This window comes from Tenrec ecaudatus, chromosome 13 (assembly GCF_050624435.1).
Source record: "Tenrec ecaudatus isolate mTenEca1 chromosome 13, mTenEca1.hap1, whole genome shotgun sequence".
In the NCBI taxonomy this organism is placed as follows: Eukaryota; Metazoa; Chordata; class Mammalia; order Afrosoricida; family Tenrecidae; genus Tenrec; species Tenrec ecaudatus.
Window position 1 is genome coordinate 38,588,940 of NC_134542.1, and position 22,987 is coordinate 38,611,926.

At 44.5% G+C, this 22,987-nt stretch overlaps 1 protein-coding gene across 1 annotated transcript; it reads left to right on the forward strand.

Moving 5' to 3' along the window:
• Positions 1-1,370: 1,370 nt before the first annotated feature.
• Positions 1,371-19,736, forward strand: KCTD18 (potassium channel tetramerization domain containing 18). The gene is made up of 7 exons (XM_075529364.1): positions 1,371-1,498; positions 4,535-4,761; positions 7,315-7,526; positions 9,330-9,523; positions 10,810-10,904; positions 15,969-16,071; positions 18,094-19,736. The coding sequence occupies exons 2-7, from the start codon at positions 4,602-4,604 to the stop codon at positions 18,575-18,577; spliced, it is 1,248 nt and encodes a 415-aa protein (XP_075385479.1). The 5' UTR covers positions 1,371-1,498; positions 4,535-4,601; the 3' UTR covers positions 18,578-19,736.
• Positions 19,737-22,987: the final 3,251 nt, after the last annotated feature.

Here is a 22,987-nt window from a genome sequence, read left to right on the forward strand (position 1 = left end):
ATCCGAATTCTACCTTGCAGGACTGGATAGGGCAGAGGTTGTACACTGGTGCATATGGGAGCTGGAGGCACAGGGAATCCAGGGTGGATGATACCTTTAGGACCAGGGGTGTGAGGGGCGATGCTGGGAGAGTGGAGGGTGAGTGGGTTGGAAAGGGGGAACCGATTACAAGGATCCACATGTGACCTCCTCCCTGGGAGATGGACGGCAGAGAAGGCGGGGAAGGGAGACTCCGGATAGGGCAATATATGACAAAATAACAATCTATAAATTATCAAGGGCTCAGGAGGGAGGGGGGAGCGGGGGGGGGGGGGGGAAGGGAGGGGGAAAAAAGAGGACCTGATGCAAAGGGCTTAAGTGGAGAGCAAATGCTTTGAAAATGATTAGGGCAAAGAATGTACAAATGTGCTTTATACAATTGATGTATGTATATGTGTGGATTGTGATAATAGTTGTATGAGCCCCTAATAAAATGTAAAAAAAAAAGAAAGAAAAATAGAGACTCAAAGTAAAGGGAAAAAATATTATAAAAATGTTGAAATTATATAACATTCTATTATCATATAGAATATATTATATATCATCGAATTACCTGAATGGGGCAGTTCCAACTGTTCTATAGCATTGTTAATGAGCCTGAATTGACTCCAAGGCGGCAGTGGGTGTTGGGTTACAGGGTTGTCAGAGTGGAGAGCTTAACTAGTCACCTAAAAGTTGGCATGGTGAGCTCGCTCAGCGGTGCGGCTGAAGAAAGGCCTGGCCGTGTGCTCCCACAGAGATTACTCAAGGTTTGCCGCTCGGCCCCGGGGACCCCCTGGGGTCGCCAGGACTTGGATTGGACCCTTGGATTGGACTTGGATTGGATGGCATCACGTTATACTAGTTTCAAGTAAAGCTTTGTAGACCATAAACACTGACCAAGCGGCCACATCAGGACTTCAGTATTTCCCGGCCCTGAGCAACCCCTTCGCTGGAAAGGCTCAGAACCGGGTGAGGCGAGGGACTCCTCGGAACTCTCGCTGCTTTGTAACTGACCTTGCGGGGACCACCAGGATTTCCCGTGGCCCCTTTCTTTTTCTATGAAACCAGCCTGTGGACGTACAAAGCCACCCCACAGGGGTCCCTTCAGCGGGATACGAAGCACCCTGGCCTCCATCGGTGTCTCCCCCTGACGGGCGCCTGGAGCGGGCCTCGGATGGGCGGGCCTCGGACGGGGCGGGCCTCGGACGGGGGCGGGCCTACGACGGGGGCGGGCCCACGACGGGGGCGGGCCTAGGACGGGGGCGGGCCTAGGACGGGGGCGGGCCTACGACGGGGGCGGGCCTAGGACGGGGGCGGGTCTGGGGCGGGGCTTCGTTCCCGCCGCCGCCGCCGGGCCGCAAGGGGGCGCAGCTGGGGCCGCTCCGTTCCACAAGTTGCCGGCAGCGAAGGTGGCTCTCACTTCCGCGTCCGGCCCGCGGTGTCCGGTGGCCGCGCTGAGGGGTTGGGTCGGCCGCAGGTCAGTCGGGGAGCCAGCCGTCCGCCCGCCCGCCCGGCCCCGCCCGTTCGCAGGAGCGGGGCGCCGGGTGGGCGTGGACCCGGGAGGCGGTGGGACGCCCCCGGGGCGAGGGCCTGGGCCGGGCCGCGCTGTTGTTACTGCCGTCCGGCGCTGCAGACCCGGGCGAGGGCCGGTTTGGGGCGCCCGGGCCGCGGGGAGACCCTGGCGGGGCTCTTTCACTGTTTTAGGACACCCCGATCCCACTGTCTTGAGGGAAGCAACGTGGCTGCCTTGAGCAATATTTCTCAAAGGATAAGGGCGCCGGGGTGGTACCAATGCAGATGCCGGGCTTCTCCTCAGGGCTTCTGGACTAGACTCGCTGGCTGGTCTGTGGCCTGGGAATCTGCATTTCCAGCAAATGCCTCTGATGATGCTGATGGCGGCAGTCAGGATTGCACTGTGGGGACCCTGCTCGGACACACTGGGCCTTCCAACGCCGCGGGGAGCCCGAGTAAGGACTGGACCTAGGTGGCCGGGCCTTGGACTCCTGCTAACCCTCTGTGTTCAGGGACAGACGTGGGGGTCCGAGGTAGCCCTTCAGTTAGACCTGCTGCCGAGAGTCTTCAGATATGTGGGCCGTTTAGTGAGTGAAGGGCCCTGTAGGGGCCAGGGAGGGGGAAAGTAGCACGGGGTGCAGCAGGAGAAACTTGGGGTTGGCCCCACTACTTCCTAAGCAGGGCAGCGCCAGTATGGACCCCTCACACATCACTGTTTATCTCCCAATCCCTTATCTGTCAGTGGGGACAGTAGGCCCTTTCTGACAGAACTTCTGTGAGGTAATGCCTGTCAGATAATGCTAGAGTGGCTGGTATATAGGAAACATTCAGAGACCTGGTTGAGCACCCCAGTCCCAGCTTTTGGGTCCCTATAGACCTTAAGACTGGGGATTAAACAAGTGCAATGAAGGCGCAGCCAAAGCACATTCTGAGAACTGTGTAAGGATTCCAACCAGGCCAGGCTTGGGAGGGAGACTGGCCTAGGGTGTCACACAGGATTCTGGGAGTTGGATATAATTTAGGCTCCATGAACTGTCCCATCGTGCCTCAGGTTCTCTCACACAGATCATTGGGGTGCTGTTCCAAGGACTTTTAGACGGAATGAGAAATCACATTGGCAACTGGCTTTTGATATCTGTACCACAATCCGTAATGGTTTCTGTTGTCTGGTAGGTGTGTTCAACAGAAGTGGTCTTACCCAGCTCTGAGGGTCAGGTCATCCATCTATGAAAGGATCTTACTTGATCCCCAAACCAGTGGTTCTCAACCTGTGTTCACAGGAGTCACCCAATTAATAACAGTAGCAAAATTACAGTTATGAAGGAGCAACAAAAATAATTTTATGGTTGGGGGTCCCCACAGCATGAGGAACTATTAAAGGGCCGCAGCATGAGAAAGGTTGAGAACCACTAACTTAGACAAATGAGTGCTATTGACAGAGGAAAGGCAGGTCGTTGTCTTTGAACCCCTTCCTGACCGTGTGAAACTTGCTCTGAAAAGAACGCAAGTCTCCATTTTAGAAATACCTTTTCATCACAGAGATTCTGTTGACTCGGCCCAGTTATCCATGGCCGTTTATTTCCAGAGTGGGTTAAACTGAACTCTTAAACTCCCAAGTTTTAAGTCATTTTAGACTGTAGAAACTAGAAGACTTAAAGGCATACTTTGTTGTTATTCTAGACCAGTCTGGCTTCTGGTATACATAAAATTCTAATCTCATTTGATAAATATACATGCCTAGGTGTTGTCTGAGGGAGAGAGATGGGGCTTTCTACTCCCTTAAAGAGTTAGTCTTGGAAACCCACAGGGGCAGTTCTTCCCTGTCCTATAGGGTCACGATGGGTTGGCATCGATTCGTTGTGGGATTCGTTGTGAGTAAGGGCCGGACTATTAAACACAAGGTCTGCAGTTCAAAACCAGCAGCTTCTCCTTAGGAAAAGATGAGGCTATCGATTCTAATAAAGCTTTACAGCCTCAAAAGTGTTGCTGAGTCAGATTCAACTTCATGGCTTATGTAACTTGAAGCATAACAAGCTTTAGTGGTGCTGTTTGGTAATCAATGAACTGTTAACCTCAGGATTGGAAGTTCAAACCCACCAGTCACTCCACAAAAGATGAGGTCTGCTCCTATAAAGATTTACAGCCTGGAAATCTTATACAGCCACAATAAGTTGGCATTGATGCCATGACGGGGGGTGGGGGGTAGGGGGGTGGGGGGGGGTTATTGTTAATCCTATCTGTTCTTCTGCTTTCTGATATCTCTAGAACCAATAAAACCACCCAGCCCTCCATGGCCATTGAGTTCACTCAGTCTCACAGCAACCCTATCCGACAGAGCAGAACCGCGCCACAGGGTTTCCAAGGCTGTAGTCTTTGTGGGAGCAGCTGGTGGATTTGAATCTTTGACCTTGCAGTTAGCAGCCAAATATTTAACCACTAGGCTACCAATGCACCTCAAACCATTGTCACGTATCGCACTACTCACAAGTACTTTTGATCATGTATTGAGTGGTTGGGCTGATGCTTTTTATGTCAGATCAGTTATTGCTCAGACAGCTTGGAGGTGGGCACCACCACTGCCTCTGTGTTCCAGTGAGGAAATGAAAGGTCAAGAACATAAGTATTTGCTCAAAGTCTGAGTGATAGAACGTGGCAGCATGGTCACCCTGTAACCCAGACAATCCCCTCAGACTTGTGAGAGTTGAAAAGATGGGTGACTGCCGAAAATCATGTCTGGTCACCTTCACATACATCATCTTCTTTATTTCTTAATTCTAACAACAGCTATGATTTGGTGGGTTGTAGTTACCTTTTACAGATCGCTGAGCCAAAGTTTTCCACCTGTGCAACCTATCTCAAAGTTTGCATTTTGTGGTAATTTTTTTTCAATATTGCTAGTACCAGGGGATTTCTTTGAAATCACATTAAGATGTATTCATTTTAGCATTTGTTTCCCTGTATTATTTGAAATGTCACCTGTGATTGTCCTTGGTTTTCTCAGAGGGGAAGTCTTGGGACGGCCATTGTTTTGCAATTTCCGAAGGAGATTTGGGGCACCCTTGGGAGCAATGGAAGGCCAGAAGGCAGAAGAAGAGGTGTTAGATATTCTACGACTGAATGTGGGGGGCTGCATTTACACAGCCCGCCGGGAGTCCTTGTGCCGCTTTAAGGACTCAATGCTGGCTTCCATGTTCAGTGGGCGTTTCCCTCTAAAGACGGATGAATTGGGTAAGTTCTGTCTCTGTGCCTGGGCATGAATATTTATTAAATTGGAAGTCTACTTTAAGCTTTCTTTGCTTTTCCTAATGACAATGGAAATATTAGATTAGCATATAACTGAGAGTATATGTCAGATTAGTACATAGGTTATTATGTATTATATACTATAACATATAGTAGCAATTTATTACAAAAGGAACCCCGATGGTTGGCGTAGTGGGTTGTGCATTGGGCTGCTAACTGTCAAGGCAGAATTCAAAGCCACTAGCCACTTGGGAGAAAGATGAGGCTGAGCTCCCTTAAAGACACACAGTCTCTGAAACTCACGGGGGCAGTTCTACTATGTCCTGTGAGTCTGAATAGACTCAACGGTAGGTAGAGTTTAAAAAATAGATATACTATTAGGTTAGTATGTAAATTACAGAGATCTTTAAGAGGGTGTGGAAATTCATCAAGTTCATGTAGAAAACATTAAACTTCAGTTGCTAAAACATCAGGTGTTGTTGCTAAAAGTTGTCAAAAAGTAAGATTTCCCTAATGACCAATCATGACCCAATGATGGGGATTAGTGATATCTTGAAAGTTAGCACTTTCACCTAACTTCATAGGTAGAGATAGTGAGATTGAGTTACTACCTTAGTTTCTTGGATTCTTCAAGTTAGAGTTCTTATCTCTATGGGAAAACAGTTGTCCTTGGAGCCAACAGAGTCGTTCTTTCTGTTGTAAAATTAATGTGGGCTTGCCCCAGAGTCTAGCGCTCTAGTTTTATTACATGAACTGACCGTGTGTGTCTGAAAGTGACAATACGGTGGTTACCTTAGTCACCCTGTGGCAGAGGACAGCACATTGAGGGTTTGTAAAGAATCTTTAAAACACATGGTATTTCTGGGACTGGTCACCACTTTGAGTGCCATGGGGTGCACCAAGCATACTCTGGATTCCAAAGAAACTTCCTGAACACAAGTGGGACTTTCTGTGCTATGTAAGGAGTTCTAGGGTCAGGCAAGGAGCCCTGGTGTAGTGGGCTACCCACTGAGCTGTCAACTGTAGGTCAGCAGTTCGAACTCACCAGTGACTCCCAAGGAGAAAAGTGAGACCGTCTACTCCTGTAAAGATTTAAAGTCTCGGAAACTCAAAGGAGGGGAGTTCTATCCTGCCCGATAGGGTTGCTATGAGACGGATGGACTGGATGAGAGTGAGTGAAGGTCTATGACTTCACCATCCCTACTAGTCTTAGTTCTGTGTCAGAGGTAAAGGATTGAGGTACTGGTCTATGGTAGTAGCCCACGATCCTAGGAGATTACGTTGCCAGGTGAATGACAGTTGAAAGAATGGAGAAGTCATCACTGACTGGTATGCAAACCTTGATCATGTCCAGCTGCTTCAGACAGGTTGCTGGTTAAAAGATGGGAAGCCAGGACTGAGTGTTCTTCTCCGCCTCTTTGCTGTTTTGATTTCTTAATCTCTTGTTTTCTAAGATAATTGAGGGAAGAAAGGAATCACTAAATTGCCTTGCACAGTAAGTGTAAGTTTTATTTTTGCTACATTATCTAAGAAAAGTCTTTTTCATGCATTGATGTCAGCACAGCATCGTTTTTGTTTGTTTGTTTTGTTTTTTATACAATTTAGATTCTAACAGCCCTAACAAAATTGTCTACCGAATCATTCTGAACCCACAGTATGCCTGGAGCTCAAAACCGGGCTGCTAGTGTTACTAACATGGAAACCCTGACCTCGTGAAGAGCACCTTACACAGGAGCTCTCTGTGCCCTTCCTGCCCAGACGGGCAGAGGTTAGGGCCCACAGTCTGAGGTCTTCTTGGCCCTGGTGGTGCAGTTGTTATGCACTCTGCGTGTGAACTGAAAGACCAACGGTTCAAATCCACCCGCCAGAGAAAGGTGCAAGAGTCTGCCTCTGTACAGGTTTATAGCCTTAGAAACCCTATGAGACAGTTCTCTGTTGTACAGGTTACTGTCAAGTTTCGACTTGCCAATAAGACTTCAGTTTTGGGGGGTGTAGGAATGTGGTCCTACATCCAAATTTCAGATGGGCCCCTGAATCCATTTTCTTCTCTGGTAGTTAAGAATACAGAGAGCCACCACCAGCTCAAGGGAAATGAGAAGACATATCTCAATGTGCAGTGAGAAAAAGTCACACCTCTGTTCAGGAAGATATGGCCCCATGGCAGGGTGCATAACTTGGTGAGCCCCACTTCCTCCCATGCCTTGGCACCATGGTGTAGAGAACACCGCACAACCAAACACGGCGACCCTGGGCACATATGTTTGTGTTACCATTTTACCCAGCGTGTTTTAGAGCTAACAGCCAACACCTATTCACCAGTTAAGTTTCAGAATATCACCTGTTGGCAAGTTGAGGGCTGTAGGTGCATCTTATTTGCAGCTCCAGTGAAGACTCCGCAGTCCAGTTCAGTTGGTCTGTTGGAGGAGGAAAGCGATCGCATTCTTTAGGTTCTCAGACTGATTTACTTAGACTTACTGAATTCTCATCGTTAGTCATAATGTTTATGTGCAACCATTTTTAAATGCTAATGTTTTCTAGGGGCATGTGTTATTGACCGTGACGGGCATCTATTTAAATACCTTTTGGATTACCTTCATGGAGAAGTTCAGATTCCCACTGATGAGCAAACCCGAGTTGCCCTGCAGGAAGAAGCTGATTACTTTGGCATCCCGTTTCCATACAGCCTGTCCGACCACTTGGCCAATGAAATGGAGACATATTCTTTAAGGTCAAATATAGAACTTAAAAAGGTCTTGGCATTTTCTTAAGTTTTAAAATATAGATATGTATATTTATTATGCACAAAGCATTGCATATTATTTTGCCTAGCCTGTGATGTCACCTAAATCAAATAGGAAAGTCTTACTTGTTAGGGTTTTTGTAGACACATTCCTTAATTATAACTGGCTAGTTATACCAGGCCATAATTCGAGTCTACTCAAAGGTTTGAGTTTATATTCCTCACTGAAAATTCAGCATTTGTGTTGGCTTTTAAAAATAGAACCATTCTGCTCCTGAAGTTCTTTTTAAAATAAGAGAAAGGTTGTAATATATGGGGATATTGGGGTATTGCTTTGTTTACTAAAGTGACTTCATCGAGGGGATTGATCCGAGGCATAAAATATTGCATACGACCTCTTACCTGACTCAGCGAGTGTGACTGTTTGTTACTCCATTAAAAGGCGATTTAGATGAATTCTCTTTGAGATCAGTTAAGTTGTTTATTAAAAAGATGCTTCTATTTAATCCCATTTCACAGACCTTTCCATAACTTAAAAAAGCTTTACTACCTGTTTTTTGGTAAATGTTTATTTTTTAAACTTAGTGAATATCTATGGTTCTAAGATAAATAAATCTCCTTCCTATATAATTGTTAATAGTGATAATATGCATCTGCTTTGAATGACTTTGAAGTAGATGTCCAGGAGAGCCAACTGACTGTATGGCTCCTTGGTGTGTGGCTTTAAGAGAAAGTCAGTTTGGGTCAAAATCTCTGTTGGCAAATTGCATGTCCATGTGGCTTTTCTACTGCAGTTATCTGTAATCGGGTTATTAAGCAACAGTCTTACAGCAGGGCTTGCCGTATCTGCGGGGCGGGGCAGAGCAAACCTGACTGGGAAGCTGAGACAAGTTACCTTTCATCTCTGGGAGTCCCAGCTTGTTCCGTTCTTTCCCCGAGTGGGGATGGGAAAAAAAAGATGTAGCATGCACACATTCTGTTCCATCAACACTTACTTGCTCAAGTGCTTGGTGCCCAGGTTGTACTATCTTATGGACTCTGTGGAACGAAGAAAAGCAACATGTGATCCTTGCCATTAAGCAATTGATCATTGTGCAAGTAAACAACCTAATCGATACAGGAGTTGGATAAAATGAAAATGCAAGGCACACTACGGCGCTGTTTATGTGCACTGAGTTAGTCATTGTGAAGCATTTTTCTTGTGTCTTCCCTGGTTAAACCAGACCCCTGGGATCCGTTAGTGAGCAAAGCAGACCAAGTGCTGTCTGCATGGAGCAATGCCATGTCTCCCACTGGGGGAAGCACGCCTGCCCTGTGCCCGTTTGTCCCTGGTAGTCTCTCACCTGGTAGCACTTACCACACTGTGGTGATGCCTTACTTAAAGTCTCTCTCAGTGTTAGTAGCTGTCAGTGCTAGGAGCCCAGAGAAGAGTGAGTCAAAGGGGAAATTTGGAGACAATATTCTAGTGGAGAGAGAAGACAGGTGTAACTTTTAATTATTAAATGAACATTATAAAAAATACGATATTGGCAGGGAGGCCACAGGTGGAGAAAGTTAAGTGAGATTTCCATGTGGAATAGGATTCTCTAGGTGAAAAGGTTTGGGGTTTGTGATTACCAGCCCCCACCCCGCCCCCTGTCCATAAATCCAAGAAATACTTGTTCAGCTTTTAAAGACAATAGGATTAGTCTGAATTTCATAATCTTTTTATTTCTCTTATGATCAGCTGAAATTTCAGCGATATGTGAAAGTAACAGCACATTCATTTTTACTTTAGAATTAAATTCCAGTTTTATGCGTTTTTCTGCTCCAGGCTTTAACAGACTTCTGTGATTCGTATGGCCTGGTTTGCAATAAGCCGACAGTGTGGGTTCTACACTATCTTAACACATCTCTGGCAAGCTGTGAGAGTAGAATTATTGGTGTGTACGCCACGAAAACGGATGGAATGGATGCGATTGATAAACAGCTGGGAGGAAGAATTCATAGTAAAAGCATTTTTAAAAGGTACGTCCACTTTGAAATACGGAATAGGAACCAGGTCAAGTCTTGGTCTTGTGTGAGAGATGTTGGTGGATGGAATATGCACCTGGCTAGAAAGGACGTCGCCTGCTTTCCGCAGACTGTGTTCCTAGGCGGCGAGGGAGAGTCCTGTTTCATGACGACCTCTCCCATCTAGGAGGGCACTTCACGAAGCTCATGAGAACTGTAATGAAAAGATCAGGGAACCTGCCCACTACCTTTCTGCAGCTCCCGTGTGCATGAGCTGTAGGTCATCTGCAGGGTCGCACGTCGTGGGTCACAACTTGAGAGGGAAAAAGAAAGGAAAGGGTAGCCACCTGAGGGTGTCTTCCTGCGACCTCAGGCCAGGGGCAGAAGCACTGACCTAAAAGCCAGCGGGCTGACGTGAACTTCTGGGAAGATGCAGGACTGTCTTGGTCCCTTCCCGCTTTAAAGCATGTTAACTTCTAGAGAGTCACCTTTTTAATGTGTTCCCTCTATTCTTATTTATACTGGTCAATTCATTGAGCGAACTTTTTTATTTCCAATTGTCTGGGAGGTTGGATTGAGTCACATATTAGTGACCAATGCGGGACCACCGCCTTCCCCCTAAGAAAACCTTGCTGCCACTGGGTCAGTTCCGATGAAGAGTGACCTTAAAGGACTGAGTAGAACCCTCAAGGCTATTAATCTTTATGGAAGCAGACAGCTGCAGCTCTACAACAGAGCAGTGGGTGCATTTGAACCACTGACTTTCTGACTAGTAGCCTAGTGCTTTAACAGCTGTACCACCAGGGCTCCTTCATAGCCACTTCATCCTACCTTTTAGTTGATTAAATATGAAATTAATTGCTGAATTCTTTATGGGCAAGGAATCCTATAGGTAAGATAGGTAAATGCCTGGCATCGTGTTAGAAAGGTAGAGTCAAAGTTGAAGCTTGACTGGAGTTAGGTGATTTTTTTTAAAAACTTGATTTTGAAGATGTATTGATTTGTCTACACATTCTGCAAGGTGGGATTAACATAGTTTACTAGTGTGAAACAGTAAAAACATGTGGATTTGTAAATGAGCACTATAGATACTATGTATGCATATGCATATGTATATATATATATATATATAAATACGTAAAATATGCTGAAGGGTCACGGAAGAGCAACTCTTGAATGCCTGCCCATCTTTTTCTCTCTCAATTAAAAAGCATTTGTTTCATGTCTGTTAGCTGTGTACATATACATGTACTTACATACTTTTACCTAGCCAGCATATTTTTATTTTGCAATATTTCTAGAGAGGCTGGGAATAATGTTCAGTACATCTGGAGCTATTATTCCGCGACAGAACTGAAGAAGATGATGGATGCCTTTGACACCTGGGAAGGAAAAGGTACGGTGCGGCTCTTTTATTTCATGGAGACAGGTGCAGGTAGCCTTTTTCTTAACGAGACCAGGTAAGTGCAAATGCTATGCTGCTTCTTTTGGAAAAGTAATTTTGAATGTGTGTATGGGTCAAGAAATGTTTGGCTTCATGGTAAGGAGCCCTGAAGCAGTTTTACCTGCAGATCTTTAAATGCCCTGAGTTGCCTGATGTTTATTAGTAGTTTCCAATTCAATAACCTGAAATATGAGGTGGCGTCAAACATTTTTTTTGGAAAAAAATCCGTTATTTTTAAATCCCATTTTCTATTGCATTTTTGAAGCCCCCTCACATGTCTGTCAATGATAGGTATTTGGTACAATTAAACTTGAGTTTAATTCAATCAAACATAGCATCTAATGCACCTTTAGTATTGCTCTAGAAAGTTACTTTTAAATTAAGCATAAAATGTATACTCAGGAAAAGAGAGAGAAAATGCAAACATGCTGGAGAAGATACCTAAAAGGCCTTTATAAAGCAGTTAAAATAGCCTTTAGATGCCTCTTTGAAACCTGGCCTCTTCTACCAAGCTGCTTGTGTCAGAGTTGAGAATAAGGCCCTTTAATAGCCAATGTGATCAAGTAGTTGACATTCAGTATCTCTTAGACCTAAAACACCCTGCGTGACTTCCCGTTCACATTTACAGATGGAAAGTCAGCCTCAGCGAGTAGCTCTCTTCCTCAGCGTCTCTTGAGTGTCTGTTAGTTGGAAAGCTCTGTGTGTCTCAGCATTGGGCCCTAAAACAATGAGACACATCCACCTTCACAGCTGATTATAAGGCAAGCGTACAGAGACAGACAGCGCACGCCACAGCAGCATGACAGAAAGGAGGAGCTCGGGGCTCAGAGGGAGAAGCAGTTTACAAACGCTACCCCGGCTGGTCCTCTGCAGGTGGGGTGCCCGCACCAGCTTTTCTGACTTCCTTCAGCTTGCCCCTCACTTTTCCTCCTCTATCTCTTCCTATCCAAGCCGAACCCCCAAGCAGGCAGGAAGGAGTATGATAAAGAAATGTATTCTAAGTTTGTTGTTTTGGATATAATACTTTAAGATACTTACGCTTAAGGAGAGGAACAAACCGCGTGGTTTTCTGTGTCCCCTTTTGTGCCTCTGGATGGCATGGTGCCCAGGTGCCCTTGGGAGGGCCCACGTTTGCCTTCTTCCTCCACTGACTTCAGAAGCTGAAACGGAGAAGTGGGATCACCGGCTTGCAGAGCATACAATGGCCTAACTTTGTATGTAGTAGAGCCCTGTTGGCATTGCTCAGAGCTTTGGGAGGTCTGTGGAAGCCCTACAGGGAAGCAGAAGTAAGAGAAAGAACTCTTAAAAGAGAGGAGACGGAGTCATTGTCTTACAGAACAATCCGTCCTTTAGGAAACCTCCGGATCACCTAAAGCGATTTAAAATGATGAGTTCAGGGCAGTAGCTGGATACAATATCTTTTTACAGATCAGTAGCTCACACGGGGTGATTCAAGTAGAAATTACAGATGAAAATCCCATTTGTGATAGCAAAATAACTTAGACTGCCCTACTAAAAAATGTTAGGATCTTTTTTTGCAGAAAGCTGAAAAATGTATTTTCTAAATAAAAAAAATATTTCTGCAAAACCATAGAAACCTGTATTAAACAAACAAACAAAAGACATGACGTGAAGCTATTATCTTGGGTTCATCTGGGTTCATGTGTTTTCGTCGCTCTAATGTTTCCTCAAAGAATTCTGTGTGCTGGTGGGTTTGCACCAGGCCCAAAGAGCAGTTTCGGTACCCTTGAGGAACACAAATTGGGCTCCTTTTCAATGTCCTTTGAGTCTGGGGAACAAAAATCCTTCTAAAGGGGTCAGAACAAGGCTGTGGACCGGATGGGGCTTGGGGAGCAGTAAGGCTTCTCATTGCGAGTCTCTGCGGACAGCCCTGTGCTGCCCTTGAAGCATGAGCAGGTAGATTGCTGTGATGGAAAACAATTCCTTGGCACAGCCTTCCTGGCCTTTCCCTGCAGTTTTCCTCATGGCAAACCCCTGCGACCATCCTGTGCTCTTTTCAGAAAGTCTGTCAAGGTGACCCTTTTGAAATCCCCCTAAAGTAGGCACCATTACCTCAGCTTACTGACCTCTCTGCCTTGAATTTAACTGACCTAGAACATTCCATGTGAGGACACTGTTTTTTACCGGACCAGGTTTTTTGTCTTCAGATTCTCAGACAGACCTCACATTCCTGCCACCGTCCACTGATCACAGAGACAAGCTTAAACATGTTTTGTGTGGAATAAATCCATGTATGTGTGAACTGGGATAGAAGCGATACTTATTTGACTTACCTTTACATTTATGTTTGTCCATAATTCTTTCTTCCTTCCATTCATGCAACCACCCGTCCATTTTCAGGAAAGGGTATAAGAAGACAATGATGAGACATAGTCCTAAGTACACTCCCCAAACCAAACCCACTGCCAGCAAGTCAATTCTTTCTCATAGCAACCTACACAGGATTTTTGAGATGGTAAATCTTTATGGAAATGATAGTCTCATCTTTTGCATTCACAGTCGCTCCTGGGTTTGAACCATTGACCTTGTGGTTAGCAACTCAATGCCTAATCTGCAGTGCCACCAAGACTTCTTAGTAGGAAATCTGCATATTAAAATAGATGATTCTTTGAAATTCTTGAGCAAATAATTTTAAAAGTCCTCTGAAAGAATAAACATAAAATAGCAAAGAACATTTTGGGAAATAAAAGTAATTCAGAGTATGAATCTAGTGCTACTTGATAGTAAAACTTACTAATGTAATAATAAAAACTGTTACTGTGACAAGACCAAGAGTAGGCTACAATAAAGTCATGAGACTAAAAATGCAAAGTAATAAAACTTAAACATCAGTGTAAAGGGGGTAAGTCATTTAATAAATTATTGAGAAATATGCTAACTATGTGGGGAAAACAGTGTTATCCACACCCCATTCATCAATAGGATTCCAGGTGGAGTTATGAAATGAAAAAAGAAGCTAATAAACTAAAAAGAAATTTGAGCAAGCAAATAGATGGCTTAAATGGAAAATAAATAAGCCTAGAATAAATCACATGAATTGGTGAATTTGATTATATAATATTTATACTGTGTAGAACTTTAAGAGATTTTTAAAACTATAAATCAAATTATGAGTAACAAAAAACACTAACTGGATAAGAAATTAATATCCTTAATAGAATGAGTTTATTTGACTTGATTAGAAAATCAAGCACCAAAAAAATGCGCAAAGTTATGTCCAGAACATTCCGAGAAGAGGAAATGAATGTGGCAGGACATCCAACCTTATTTATGAAGAAAATATAAATTAAGCGGGAACTATTTTTTACATGCCAAATTAATGAAGTTTTCTTATGCATTCCTGGCAGAAGTTAAAGTTGATATATGTTTTATGAAAAATAACTTGTCAGGAGCATCAAATAACCAATTAACTATACTTTTAGAATAATACTACAAGGATATAGTCAAATGCAGACAGCGGCTTATTAACAGGTTCAATACCATTCTATTCTTCATAGGAAAACCCCAAAATAATCCATCTAATTTAAGATTAGACACATTTGCTACATTCCACACATAGAATAGAATCGCCATCAAAAGTACTTTTAAATAAGTTTGTCCATAGAAGAGTGGCTATGATTAAAAGTAGGAAGCACCATGCAGTGTGGGCTCCATCATACCTTACGTTCTGTGCTTATTGTGTAAATAGAAAAAGAGAAGAAAAGAAAAATCAACTGGAATGAAACCATGATTCTTGGTGATAAGATTAGGAGTGAGGTTTATTTTCTTAATTAGCCTTTTCTCTGTTCTACAGACTGCAAAATGAATATAAAATACAGGTCTTTCCCAACTCATGCTGTTTTTGAGCTACGAGGTGCTCCACTTATCCCGTTTGAGGGTTTTCTTAGACCATTTGTAACTCGGCATATGTTACAGCATGTCATTTGCTGAGGCAGTCCTTCTTAGACACTCATTTGCAGTTCTTCAGTTTCATGATTTCCTGTATCAAACACTGTGGATTTGGAAGGCTTCTGATAATGAGAGGCGATTCTCACCATCAGACTGAGCCCAGAACTGACCTAAGACCGAGTCATTGGAGCAGATCCTTTCATACGTACGGGACTACTTGCACCTTGTGGGCAGGGGAAAATGAAGTTTCTAGATGCAGATTGTCATATATCCATAAATGAAATGTTCCAGAAACCTAACTAACTGCTATGAAGTCGATTCTGACTCATATTGACCCTACAGGGCACGATCGAACTGCCCCTGTGGCTTTCTGAGACTCTTTATAGGAATAGAAAGCCTCATCTTTCTCTCATGGAGTGGCTGGTGGTTTCGAACTACTGACCTGTGGGTAACCTACTACAAGGCTTCACTACAAACCACCAAGCCAAGAAAAAGAGTGTTTGATGCATAAAACTTGGATGCATTTCCAAAGCATGGTGCTAAAGAACCCAAACATAAAAAGCTACCTGTTACATGATTTCCTGAATATGACATTTTTGGTGATGGCTCTTAACTACAGGCAGTACCTGGGTTACAAACCAGATCTGTTCCTAACGCTCCGTTTGTTGAGCTTTAGGTCAGCGGGATGGGTGTCTGTGGTTCTTATTTAGCTTCTCACCGTAGTGTAAGAAAGGGGCCCTGATGGCTACAGCCCCTGGCTGTTAGCAGAAGGTTAGCACTTTAACCCACCAGCTGGTCCGAGGCGGGAAGAGGTGGCCTTCAGCTTCCATGAAGGGTGACAACCTTGGAAACCCGCAAGGGTAGTTCTGCTCTGTCCTGTAGGGTCATTAAGAGTCTCAATCAACTGGATGGCAGTTGGTGTGCTTTGGTTTATGTTTCAGTGCAAGAAGACTTGAAGCCTTTTCAATGGTTTAAAAACTGCATGTGCAACCAGTGAAGGTGGCTATGATGAAGAATTGGTTCAGTCGTCTCAAAGGGAGTACACTGACATCACATGAAGGGCTTTTTTTACATCACTGTCAGTAAACTGGGCCTTTTTATCTTCAGGTGTGAGCTACTGGCTGGTGCCTCATGAGCTGATAGAATGTTGGACGCTGGAAGAGCAGCCTTTACATGGAAGCCTGCCACACATGGCCCCAGTTCGGAAAAGGTTATCTGCGCTCTGTGGTTGTGTGTTTGGTTTTTGTTCTTAAAGGCTCCCCTTATGAGGAGAAAATGAGTAATGACCTTGTACTCATTTTAATGGGTCCTAAGCTTTTTAATCATCTCGATGAGTATGCTGCCTTAGCACCAAAATACGTATCTAGGTAATTGCAAAATTAAGAGTGGAGTAGCTTTCCGAAGCTGTGGAGTGTTCTTATCAGGAGACTAGCTATTCTGTGATAGGAAATTTTCTCACCCAAAGGGTGACATTCGTGCCTTTATTGGCACTGGTCAAAGCATTTACCAGTGTAGATTTACCACTCGGAATTATTCACATTAAATTTACTCCAATTCCATGTACATTCAAAATAATATTTCGTTTTTAGTGCCAGGAGTAGTCGTCGCCTTCAGATATTTGGATTTCTTGATCACTTCCTCTCGAATGTGATTCATCGAATGCCCCAGTGGGATTTCAGATCACTGTGTCACAGAAACAAAGGGTGTATCCAGGCTTTCAGTTAGCCATCTCTTAGCAAACATATCTTTTAACTTAAAGTCCATCATTTTATTATTCATTTTGCCTTTCCTAGCCACACTTAGCAAATGTTATTTGGATCTAGACTGGTGATTCTCAACTGGTGGTGGTTTTGTGTCCCAGGAGATATCTGATGCCTGGAGACGTTTTTTGTTATCACAACTGACAAGAGGATCCAGTGGGTAGAGACCCGAGATGCTGGCAAACATGCTTAGTGCACAGGACAGCCCCCAACAGTGTTGGTGCCAGTATGGAAAACCTGACCTAAAGTCCAGAGGAAGGGGGAGGCGGATCGCGAGTAGAAGTGGCTTCATGGAGACTCACACCTGTGTTAGCTGTCCTTTCTCTGGGAATCTGTTTCTCATCACTTTTGATGTGTCAAAAGGATAATGATTATCATGACTCAGAAACACTTATGAGATGCCAAAGACCCCTCTAACTCACCAGAGAAAATGTCATTTTGACCAGCAGAGTTTAAAATAACAAACCAGGTGGCAACAAGTAGAGTCTTACTCCAGAGTATTGCCACCAGGTCCCTGCTTTTGCCCCTATTGTAGTCCTCAAAGAATGAGACCATTTTGACTCCATCGCCCAGAATCAAGAGTTCACGCCAGGAGATAATTTGCCTCTGAAACGCAGCGATGCTGTGTGAGCAGGGAGACCTGGAGGACAGACGTTATGTTCACACATCAGCAGGCGCTTTCCTTGACGTTAAACTGGGAGACACAGTAGAAGGAGCGAGGGGGTTTTCAACACTCAAGTTCGACAGTTTCAAGTTGTAAATGTTCGCCTTTAGGCTCATGATGAATGGTAAACTCAGTTCAGGACACGCTGAGGTTTGTCCTAAAGGCATCTGGCCACACCATGAGTCTAGTCATTCCAGCAGTTTCTAAAATGCGTTCTACAGAATGCTGCTTTTACTGGCTGTGGAAGGTAATTGAGTTACGGAATGACTGGGACGTAATGGATCCAACAAATTTAAACATGGGTCTTCTTAGAACCTATCATTTGTTACAGGGTTTGGCCACAACATTTTATAATTTGTGTGTGTGTGTGTGTGCGTGCGCGTGTGTGTGTGTGCGTGTGTGTGTGTGCCTGTAATGCCCTTTTTGTCCTCGGTAAGTCTCTTGAAATCACAGCTCTGGGAAGAATAACGGGATGGCCCCGGCTATGCTGTGGATTACATTAGGGCTCTTGGTTGTATCATTCTTACGCAATCTTCTCCAAATTCAAACTTGTTGTCTGAATGATTGTTGCAGGTGGTTTAAAATGGGAGATTGGCTCTTAATCAGTATGTGTTCAAGTTGAAACAGCCTCTCGCACACATGAATGTATGTGTGGATGATGGTTGGGGAGATCAAGTAGGCTACATTTAGACACCTTTGACTCTTCAATTCTCCAGAAAACCCTTTTCGTTAATTCTGGAGAGAAACTCTGTGGATGTTTCTATCACTCATGCTGGAATGCTGAAAATAACAAGCGTTATGTTTACAGGAGACTGGTGGCGTTCAACGAAGAGGAGGAAAGTGTGAGCTCGAAGGCTGGTCCTAAGCCAGTAAGGTATTTGGGCCCTTCCACTAGCACCCAGATCAAAGTGAAGAACTCGGCTTCAGTTAGGGTGTCTCCAGCCAAGGCTCCCCGGACCTTGATGCGAGTGACTGCAAACCAGCACTGCGCCCCTTCGAAAGCTGCATCCAACTTGGACACAAGTGTATGTCGAGTGCCCCCGACTTCCTGGGGAACCAGGAGTAGTGAAAACGGGCCCACACACCCCACTCCAGCCCAGGCTGGACTCTCTGACAAGAAGTCTACACCCAACCGAGTGATCAAACTCAAGCGGACTCCACTGTGCGTTACAGGGCCTCCTCAGCCCACCTCCTCAGCCATGGACCCAACCCACTCCGAGCAGCCTGCAACCCCCGGGACCTCCAGCACGGAGAGGGTGTGGACGGAAAATGGGAGAGAGGAAAGTAATTGACAGCCGGAGCTCCCGGAGCTTTTAACATGAGTTTACAACAAAGACGTGACTCTGTATCTCCATGCAGCCGAGGGGCACCTTGGGTTTCCACTTGGGAGAATGGGGTGGGAGTGGGGTGGGGTTGGTGGAGAAAATGACGTGCAGGCTGTTGGAGTGGAGGAAGGGGGAGTGCACCTAGCTGGGACTGCATTTACGAACCATCCCCCCAAAGTTTAAATTATTAAACTGTTAAGGGACAGTTGAAATTTTAAGGTCTTTAAGGAATGTTTTCCTTTTTAATGGTTGAATTTAAGGTAACCTACAGTGCAGTTGAGCTGATCCCTGGAGAAGCAGCCCACTTGCCTGCTGAAATAACAGTACGAGGTCCTAGACACTGTGATAAGGTCATTGCTGTGTCCCAGGAAGGGGAGAAGGTTGGGCTTCGCTTTTCCTCTCTTGTGGGATTGAGCGCTCCCTGTATCTCTCACAGCCACTGGAAGGGCCCGAAGGGTCTGTGGGGATCAAGATGCACGGATTAGCTCAGTCTCCAGTGACAGTATGAAAAAGAATGATAAGGAGGGAAATGACAGTAAATTGAGATCACTCTTGCACTCACGATTGGACTTTTCTAGATTTGCCGCTTTATTTGTTTTTTAATACTATTTACTGCTAGTAGGTTTATTTATATGTTACAAGAAAATTTCTTTAGTATGAATTGTTAAAAAACATTTTCTCTTTTTTTTGGTTAAAAACATTTTCATGTAAGTCATCAAAGCATTTTGAAAGTATTTTGAAAAAGAGAAGTTAAATGTTTAACTTTTTAAAACCAAGTTAATATTCATTATTCAGAAGTGAACAGGGGACGAGCACTCTGATTCTACAAATGGTTTTGTATTTGTACAGTTTTCACCTAACTTGAACTTAGGGTTTTTAAGCAGGATATTTTGAGTAATGCGCTGTCTTTTTGTTCACGACAGTTTCATTGTGTTTACGCTTATGTTTTACATTTTATACGTGGGCTGCTTATTTCTACCTTCCGTGACCAGTAGGCCTTCATTCAGTGTGTTAGAAAGAAGCTTATAGAGCAGGGTATTTTTCACTAATGTTTCACTGTCCTTGCATTACTTTGAAAGAGGAACCTCAAAAACATTGCTTTTTACAAAATAAACCTTCCGTAAAAGTGGCCTTCCTTGTGCATGTACTGACTTGGCGCCGCTCCGTTGGGTGGGAGTGTTTCAGTGCCATGCTCTGGCATTGCTAGTGGCTGCTGCCGAGTCGTGGACACGAGACGGAAGCCTGGCCCCATCCTGCACCATCTCCAGCACGTCTCCCGTGTCCCAGCCCCTTGTGGGTGACACGCCTCACGAGCACTTCCCTTATTTTCGGTCACTCTCTGCTTTACCACATGGGATGTCCTTTTCTAGTGACCAGTTCTTTCCTGATGACATGCAAGATTGACCTCACCATTCTTGCTCCTAAAGAGCCATCTGTTTTTAATTCAGTTGCTACAAAATCTATTTTCTCCTTGCAAAACTGCTTTCTTGTTTAGATTATATATAGAAGAATTAACCTAATTTTGAAAAATAACCCAAATTCTGAGCCCTGGTGGTAAAGTGGTATACATGCATTGGGCTACTAACCGCAGGTCAGCAGTTCGAAACCACCAGCCACTCTTCGGGAGACAGCTGAGGCTTGCTACTCCTGTAAAGGGTTGGTCTCAGAAACCCCCAGGGGAAGTTCCACCCTGTCCTGTTGGGTTGTTGTGAGCTGACATCGACTTGATGGCAGTGAATTGTTTTTTTGGGGGTGGGGGAGGAAATCCAAATAACGAGCAGATTTAAAATTGGGTGGATTATTGGGTGGGGATTGGGGTGGGGGAGAGGTGATTTCATTGGGGATGCATGAATGAATGGCTTTCCTTGTGGAATACAAGGGTAAATTAAAAATAAAGTATACCATCTCATGGACCTTTGTTACATGACAACAAAACGTGAAGCCATTTTTTGGTGACATTCCCTCCATGTAGGACTCCACACTTGTAAAGGCAGGGTTCCAGCTCATCCTCCTGAAGAACCATGTCTGAGGGACCCCACGTCAGCGGCACTTATGGCTTCCTGAGGGACTCAGAGTACATTCCTTTACACTGTTGGTTGAGTTTTCTGGGACCAGGAAGAAAAGCAGGGCTGTGGGATGGGTGGGTTAGGGCTCCTAAAGACATTCTCATAGGACAGGCCCTGTGGCCCTCAAAGAATGAGCAGGTGCATTTTCACGATGGAAAAAGTCCCTCAGCACAACAACTTCCCTGACCTTTTCTCATTAAGCCGGGGTTCAAGTTTTGTAAAACATTCCTTCTAATCAGCGCCTGTCATTGTCTTTTGACAAAAATCTTTCAAGATTATCTCTTGGGCATCCAAGAAAACAGTTGTATTAACCTTCTGAGCTGACCCCTCTGCCTGGAATTTCTCTGGCCCAGGAGCTCTACCTTGAAAGCCCGCGTGACTATTGGATCTTTTTATGCACAGTACTCTAATGAGGTAACTCATTTATGCACAGTGCTCGGAGAGAACTTGCCTGTAGCCATCCACTGATCAGGTAGTTTAAGCAGGTAGTTTGCTTGTGTGACCTGGGACCCTAGTAGCGATACTGTTTGACATCCCTCATCTACAAAATAACCAGTTGTTGTCAGATGCCACTGAGCTGATTTCAGCTCCGAGCAACCTAGTGTGCAGAGTGCAACTAGCTCACTGGGGCTCCCAGGCGGCGATCTTTGTGTGAGCAGATAAGCAGTTCTCTCTTCGGTGGAGTTGCTGGTGAACCACAGACCTGGTGTGAATATTCAGTGGCTGATGAAAAACACTAGTAGAGAGATTGTAGACATTTTAAAAAGCAAAGTAATGAATGTTCAGATCGGCAGCCAAGCTACTATTGATATTGCTGGATATGGGGTATTTGGGGACCGCTAATAGGTACAAGAAAGTGGTACACTAGTGAACATGGAGAAGGTATACTTTATGCATAGACACGTGTCTGGAAAGGATATCTGTTGAGGAATGAGGGTGATTCAGTCAAACAGCCTCCGTTTCTTTTATCAGACATTTGATGGGAAGGAAGTCCGTTAGCCACAGGTAGGTGTACAGCAAGTGTGTGTCTGGAATCACGTGTGGAATGTGGGACAGCTGAACTGAAGGAAGGGACACATGTCTCAGGTATCCGGAGGTAAAGTCACGTTCCAGATGTTATTTTATATGGATGTGGTTCCCCAAGAGTTAAGTTTACATGAAAAATTTTTTTCTAATCCCAGACACTCTACAAACAAAAGTTGATAGCTTAACATAGCCTATTGCTCTTCCTGAAAAAGAAAAAAAAAAGCATGCTTTATAAGTAATGAGTAAGCATTATTTTTTAAAATAGGTTTTAAAATCAGAGGATATAGTAAAATTCCTTAATGGTGAATAGTGTTTGTAGGTATTCATGTTAAAAAATAAATAAAAAGACTGCCCTTCCAGGTAATATCTGTGTGGACAACCGGTTTGCCTTGGTTGAAACTGGCTGATTATAAGACAGCCTAAAGCTAGGTAGAGATGGTGACCCACTAAGGATCTGTTTTGTTTAAATTTTTAAATTATAAGCTTTTATTTCAATATTGTCTTACTTTACAAAATATTTTTCTGGATCTTGTTCCATTGTGCTCATTTTGCTTTTTCGTCCACAAACAACACAATAAAGATGTCTTCTTTCGTCCTCAAAGCACCTGGCCCTACACCATCCTCAATGGTTGCTATGTCTTGTTGGGGGTCCCTCCATGTTTCTCACTGACCCTGTACTTGACAAAACATGACGGCCTTCTTCAGGGACTGGTCCCTCCTGAGATCATGTCCAGAGCACAAGAGACCAAGTCTCACCATCTCGGTTCAGAAAATTTAACACCACAGTAGTCATACACCCCGCCCCACCCCCCTCCATAATCTGATTTCTGCAGCATGACAAGTCCACTCTGACTGAAGGAGGGAGGGAGCAGTCACCAACGTCTGAGATTTTGCTTACTATTAACGTTGTTTGAGGAGGAAACTTAAAAAGCATGGGCCTGTCTCTTGCTGGGCTGGAACAGACTCCTCTGTCCCGGCGTGCCTGGGACATAGTAGGCCTTTAGTTGATTTCTGAACAGTTGGCCCCCATTAGTGTATCTTGTTGCCATCATCACGAGGGCAGGCAGAAGCTGGTCTCTGGTGGGGAGAACAGGAGGTGCTTGAGGCTTCCTCGTTACAGTCATGGCCGCTAAGGAGCGTGCTTGCTGTTTTCGTTGTCCCTCAAGTTATCTAGTCCTTAGACACGAATCACAGGTCCCCAAGAGGTCTGGCTTCCGGGGAAGGGACGCAGAGGTCTAGCCTCGTCCATGTTTTAGTGCGCCTCCTATACAATATCTTTTCCATT